At 35.6% G+C, this 7122-nt stretch overlaps 1 protein-coding gene across 1 annotated transcript in view; it reads left to right on the plus strand.

Moving 5' to 3' along the window:
- The window catches only part of LOC137631036 (protein FAM200A-like), a 151954-nt gene extending 151427 nt beyond the window's left edge, over window positions 1–527 (plus strand). Inside the window, exon 5 of the mRNA XM_068362609.1 lies at window positions 171–527. Within this exon, the coding sequence (XP_068218710.1) occupies window positions 171–527 (357 nt within the window). The remainder of the gene's footprint in view (window positions 1–170) is intronic.
- Window positions 528–7122: the final 6595 nt, after the last annotated feature.

The raw sequence follows: 7122 nt of genomic DNA on the forward strand, positions 1-7122 counted from the left end.
GGTCTATAGTACTTATGTACAGTATTTAACTTACGAATGCTCCCAGGACCTTATATATATATATATATATATATATATATATATATATATATATATATATATTTTATTTATTTATTTATAATAGTTTCCAAGTGATTTAGCATTTTCTGTTACTGCTCTTGCATTAACAGAAGATAAAGGTAGATAATCCGAACATGATAAGTTACCACTGCATAATCCACCAGTCAGTTCTGTGTGCCAGTCTTGGAGATGAATATGGTGAAGTAATGGAGACTATTATGAAGCTAGTAAACTTCCTACGATCAACGTCAGCACTACAACATCGTCTACTACGAACCTTTCTTACCAAGGTCAGTGCAAGCTATGACGATTTACTTGTGCACAATGATATGAGATGGCTAAGTAAGGGAAAAGATTTGGAGCGATTTTGGGCAATTAGGAAGGAGTTGCAGACTTTCCTGGAGGATCAAACCAGTGTGAAGGCAAAGGCATTTTCTGAATTTTTGAAAGATGACAAGAAAATTTAAAGTGTTGGATTTTTGGCAGACATAATGTCACATTTGAATGACCTCAGTGTCAAACTGCAAGGGGGAAAACACACTATCTCCAACTTGATCTCAGCAATTCGAGCTTTCCAGAAAAAAATAGAACTTTTCAAGGACGATATTCAGAGCCAACTTTTCCATTTTCCAAGACTTTTGCAGGAACGTAAAGATGAAACAGACACTAAATATGTCCAATTTATTGAGAAGCTGATCAACAATTTTAAGGTTCGCTTTGATGATTTTGTTCTTGGAAAACAGTTGCTGCTGTTCATTCAAAACTCTTTTCTAGTGACAGATATCACAGAATTTTCAGTCGAAGCAAATCTCACCTGGAAATGGGTAGATGCTGCTAAAATCCAACTAGAACTTATTGACTTTCAAGAGAATGTAGCACTGAAACAAGTATTCTGTGATTGTACACCAGAAACATTTTGGTCAAAAGAAGGATCCCCTGCTAATTGTCCTACACTTCACAGATTAGCAGTGCAAATTCTCACGATGTTTGGCTCCACTTACTGCTGCGAATCTGCTTTCTCAATTTCTCTCACTAAATTCTTGTTGTGGTTTTTTGATTTTTTTTCTTTTTTTTTTTTTGAAAATTCATTTTATTTTCTGAGAGGGAATGTTCATATCCTGTTATGTTTTAAAAGAGGTGAATTTTTATTATTAAAATACTATTATATGAAATAGTATTTAATTTTAGAACTCTCAATTTCAGTTGTTTTTATAGGGAAAAACATTCAAGTCTTGTTTATACTGTAGGTATAAAAGTTAATACTTTTATTTCCACGTTTTAAAAATTTGTATAAATAAAACAAACAGTGAATATGAAATTAACAAAAATCATGGCTTAATACCCTGTTCTCGAATTGGTTGTTTTATTTAGATGATTTCATGTAATAAAAATTTCCGGACCTATGTATACAGTGGAACTTGTCTAACTGGACCTATCCTCATAGTAGTTGAGTAGCCCTGTCCTAGACTATATTTAGTCCCTCCAACTTTTTTTTTCTATTGTTCAGTTATATTTTTTCGTATTTGCTGCTTCTGTGTATATATATATATATACATATATATATATATATATATATATATATATATATATATATATATATATATATAATAAACAAAATGTTAAATTATTATTATAACAATAAACATCTTTTCGACTATTGGAAAATATCATGTTGTGAATTACGCAATTCTAAAATATAAAGAAATGAATATGATTACGTGATATTATATGTGAGAATATGCTTTATATTTTTTTATTTTTTATTTTTGTGAATGACGTTACGCCAAAACTATTGAAGCTATTCAAACGAAACTTGGTGAACCTGTGGGAAATGACCCAAGGACAAATCCAATAGATTTTGGAGAACATACATCGAAGTACAATTCCTCAATGGAGTTAGGAGGAGCAAAATAAGATTGCTGCTTGCTCGCTACTAAGTACCTCTCTAGATCATGTTTTTTTTTCTTTCTTTTAAAATCAGATCGAACGAAATGTATGCTACGAGTAGATTATTAAAACATTTCACGTTTGGAGTTTTTTTTTTCCTTCATGAAAATGCAATATCTTCTACTTCCGGTTGATCCTCCAACACCTAATGAATGTGGCCCTCCCTCCCTGATGGTGGTGTGACAACATCACCAACACCTCACACACACAGTCACAGGCGTCTTTTCCATGCAAAGTTTCCAATTCTACATTAATGATACCAAAATACTCTATAGACAGAAGTATATAGATAAAATAGTTCATGTTTCAAATACTTCCCTAGACTGATCTTTTAATATTTCACGATTGTTATTTTTCATTGCTCTCTCAAACCATCTCAGTCCTCCCCACAAACCGTCTCATCTTTAGCGTCGATAGTCCAATGCAATATTTTTGTCGCTTATTCTATCAAAATTGAGATGAAGTTAGTTTTAGAGATAAAACCTGGATAGAAATCTTATTCCATAATCAAGCACATTCGTCAACTTTATGTTTTGAATGAGTGTGAGTGAGATAACTCGCTATTCAGCTCATTGGACTCCTTGGAACGGTTGGACGATATTTGAACCGATGGCGGTTGATGGCGTGTCAATTTTGGAGGTCAATTTTTACTCATTTGTTAGAGCCTGTAAATGACACATTTTAATGAGATATCGAATATAAAACATTTCCATATTTTGTATGGTGGTAAAATGATCTTTGTAACTGAGCAGCTGAATCGGTGGAACTTCCAAAGTTCAAACTTGCAGCGAATGTTTGTATGTTGAACAGTCCCAACTAAGTTTATAAGTTCATAGTTTATTTATGAAAGATCTATTTTAATGCCGTTACTGATCTTAATATATTTTGAATACCATTTCTCTTGTAGTTTATTCATCTCATTGGGCTATTTTTCCTAGGGTTGTAAGATAGCTAATATTAATAGTAAGTGTAGGCCAACGTTTTTGGTAATTTTGTATCAATTCATCAAATGTAAGTTTTGCTAAGAATTTCTTCAGTCAAATCTGAGTGTTCTCAGAGAGAGAGAGAGAGAGAGAGAGAGAGAGAGAGAGAGAGAGAGAGAGAGAGAGAGAGAGAGAATGTGCACCTTAATAAGCTACAGGTATATTTTGATATTGTATATTCATGCGTCATCTGTTAAGACTTAAGGAATGTAATAATTGATAGTTGGATCTCTCTCTCTCTCTCTCTCTCTCTCTCTCTCTCTCTCTCTCTCTCAGTATAGTTTGGGGAAGGGTGTAAGGACTGGAAGGCGGTTTGGACAAAATCATAAAAATGTAGAAATACTATATATATATATATATATATATATATATATATATATATATATATATATATATATATATATATATATATATATATATATCGTGTCTTTCTTCATTCTCTCTCTCTCTCTCTCTCTCTCTCTCTCTCTCTCTCTCTCTCTCTCTCTCTCTCTCTCTCTCTCTCGATGATACTAAATTAGGCATAAATGTTGCGAACTCGGAAGACGTAGCAGCCTTAAGAGAGGATTTAATGAAGCTAGGAGAATAGCCCCCAAAATGGCAAATGCCTTTCAACTGTGGGTAATGCGAAATCATGGACATACTTTAAAGTAACCCACAATCAGATTACTCACTGCTGGGTGATGAAATAGAAAGTGTGGACCAGGAGGAAGATCTTGGTATTATTATCAGCAAGGATTGGAAGTTCACCAAACAGAGCCTAAAAGCTGAAAAGAAAACACAAGACATAATAGGTTACATAAAGAGGCAATTCAAATACAGAGACAAAGACACCGTACTACAGCTGTACTCAGATGAACCATAACGTAAATACACTTCAAATTCATCCATCCCGATCTTCTATAATATATTAAAAACTTTTCCTTTATTCTTCGGCATAATCTACAACTTTACTCTATGATTAAGTCTATCGGCACAACTGGTAATCACACTTAAACTAACATAGGCCTAGGCACTAATCTAAGGAATTTGCTCATAATTTTTCACTAACTTTTGTGCCTGCTTGAGTGCTACTGTTCTTAACCTACACTCTCCCTATCCTTTCTTTATCTTATAGCTATTCCCCTTATCCACATTAAGCCTCTCATTCTTCTCTCCTACATTCTTTAGTCATATTATTCATTGAATTATTCACGCAAACTCAAGATTTTTGCATAGCCAAAGGGATCTCCTCATTTCACTGCCCGATATCCACACAAAATTATTTCTTTGATTAGCAGGAAAATGTTATTCCCAATCAGCATAATTGGGTTATCGTCCCTGCTGGGGCCTCTGGGCTTATAGCATCCTGCTTTTCCAATTAGGGTTGTAGTTTAGCAAATAATAATAATAATAATAATAATAATAATAATAATAATAATAATAATATCTCTGATGTAACCAATCTCTTTCACATTATCATCTCGCTGATATGACATAGCACGTTCACAATCAACACGCAAACCCCTGCCCCCCTCCCTCCCTCCCCGGACACAGTACTCCCTCCCTCCCTTTCATTGCTTCCGCTTTGTCTGTCGTTCGCCTCTACGTCTTACACTTGAAACTCCCCTCTCACACCGCTTAATTGCATAACAGCCTTTCTCTCAGTTTCACTCTTCTTTCGCAAATTTATCCATTCGTTACATTCCTTTATTGTCCCTATATCTCTCCCTACACTGTACTTCCCCCTTCCTGCATTACAACCCCCTGCATTTTCAACTATTCGATCTTGTCTCATTACCCCCCCCCCCTCTCTCTCTCTCTCTCTCTCTCTCTCTCTCTCTCTCTCTCTCTCTCTCTTCCTCTATAACCGTTGGATTGTTGGCAACCACCATGGCTGCTCAGCTCACACCAGGGTTTAAATGTTTAAGGTAATTACCTTAGTTTGAGGTAAATTTTAGTGGTTTTAATGTAAATTCTAAAGTAATTTCGGTCTTACAAACTTGAAATGTAAGGAAATTGGAAAACGACACATCTCCACGCAGCACATACCTTCTCCCAATTATTATTATTATTATTATTATTATTATTATTATTAGCCAAGCTACAACCCTATTTGGAAAAGCAAGATGCCGTATAGGGAAAATTAGCCCATTGAGGAAAGGAAATATGGAAATAAACAAATGATAAGAACAAGTTAACAATAAATTATTCTTAAACAGTAAAAACGTCAAAACATGAAATATCACAAGAGGTTGGGCTTCAGATGAACAGAAGAAAGACAGAGATGAAGAGAACGGAGTATGCAATGGAGGATGAAATATCATTGGAAGGTAGAATCATTTAAATATTTAGGAACAAAGATCTCCAATACCGGGTCTTTAGAATTAGAGTTTAGTGAAAGATTGAAAAAATCAAATCAGACAATTGCGAGGTTAAGTAAAATATGGAAATCAAATTGCCTAAAATTACATATAAAAATCAGGCTATATATCATTTTAGTGAGTTCGGTGTTACTCTATGGACATAAGTCATGGTATGACAATGAAACAATCTCCAATAGATTTAGTAGATTTGAGAACAAAGCCCTCAGAAGGATATTGGGAGTTGAATGGCAGGAAAGGATTAGAAATGAGACTATAAGAGAGATTACTAGTGTCATATGTGGATGAGATCATGGTGAGGGGTAGATGGAGATGGCTTGGGCATGCTCTTTGCACTCCCCAAGAGAGATTAGTTCACCAAACTTTCAACTGGGTTTGACAAGGCATTAGATGAGTTGGAAGACCCAGGCCTACATGGCTGAGGACTATAAAGCGTGAAGTAGGTGATGATGAATGAAGAAGTATTTGTTTAATAGCTCAAGATAGAGACGACTGGTGAAATCTAACTGAGGTCCTTTGCGTTAATAGGCGAAGGAAGAGAGGGTGATGATTCATTTTCCGTAGGAGTTTAGTGTAGTCACTCTGTGTACTGTAGACTTATCTAAGGGTCTCTGCATCGCCCTTTCTGGCCTATTAGGTACTTCCCCTGTCTGGCGTTCTGCCAGACTAGTGTTCGAGACCCGTTCAAGCTCACTGGTTTCTTATAGTCTCTGTAATCTCACCATCTTTATTATTATTATTATTATTATTATTGTTATTATTATTATTATTATTATCAAATGCTAAGCTACAACCCTAGTTGGAAAAGCAGGATGCTATAAGCCCAGGGGCCCCAACAGGGAAAATAGCCTAGTGAGGAAAGGAAACAAGGAAAACATAAAATATTTTAAGAATAGTAACAACCTTTAAGATAAATATTTCCTATATAAGCTATAAAAAACTTTAACGAAACAAGAGGAAGAGAATTATGACAGAATTGTGTGCCCGAGTGTACCCTCAAGCAAGAGAACTCTAACCCAAGACAGTGGAAGACCATGGTACAGAGGCTATGGCACTACCCAAGACTAGAGAACAATGGTTTGATTTTGGAGTGTCCTCCTAGAAGAGCTGCTTGCCATAGCTAAAGAGTCTCTTCTACCCTTACCAAGAGGAAAGTGGCAAATGAACAATTACAGTGCAGTAGTTAACCTCTTGGGTTAAGAAGAATGGTTTAGTAATCTCAGTGTTGTCAGGTGTATGAGGACAGAGGAGAATCTGTAAAGAAGAGGCCAGACTATTCGGTGTATGTGTAGGCAAAGGGAAAGAACCGTAACCAGAGAGAAGGATCCAATGTAGTAGTGTCTGGCGAGCAAAGGATGGTGTATTTTGGTGGAGCCTATAGATCTACCATTGCCTGGTCCTCCCTGGTCCTAACTTTGGTGGAGAAGAGGCTTGGGCACCGATCATAATATATTGCCCCTCCCAGGGCATTGTCACTGTCCTTTTCATCTGCCCTTCATGAGAGGCCTTTAAACCTTTCTTGCTTGAGGGTACACTCGGGCACACTAGTCTATTATCTTATTTCTCTTCCTCTTGTTTTTTGAAGTTTTAATAGTTTATGTATGAAAGATATATTTCAATGTTGTTACTGTTTTTTAAATATTCTAATTTTTAATTACTTCTTTTGTTGTGGTTATTTGTCTCCTTATTTCATTTCCTCACTGGGTTATGTTCCCTTATAGCTTATACCATCTTGCTTTTCAAACTACAGTTTTTGCTTAGCAAGTGAT

This window comes from Palaemon carinicauda, chromosome 3 (genome assembly GCF_036898095.1).
Source record: "Palaemon carinicauda isolate YSFRI2023 chromosome 3, ASM3689809v2, whole genome shotgun sequence".
Classification (NCBI taxonomy): domain Eukaryota; kingdom Metazoa; phylum Arthropoda; class Malacostraca; order Decapoda; family Palaemonidae; genus Palaemon; species Palaemon carinicauda.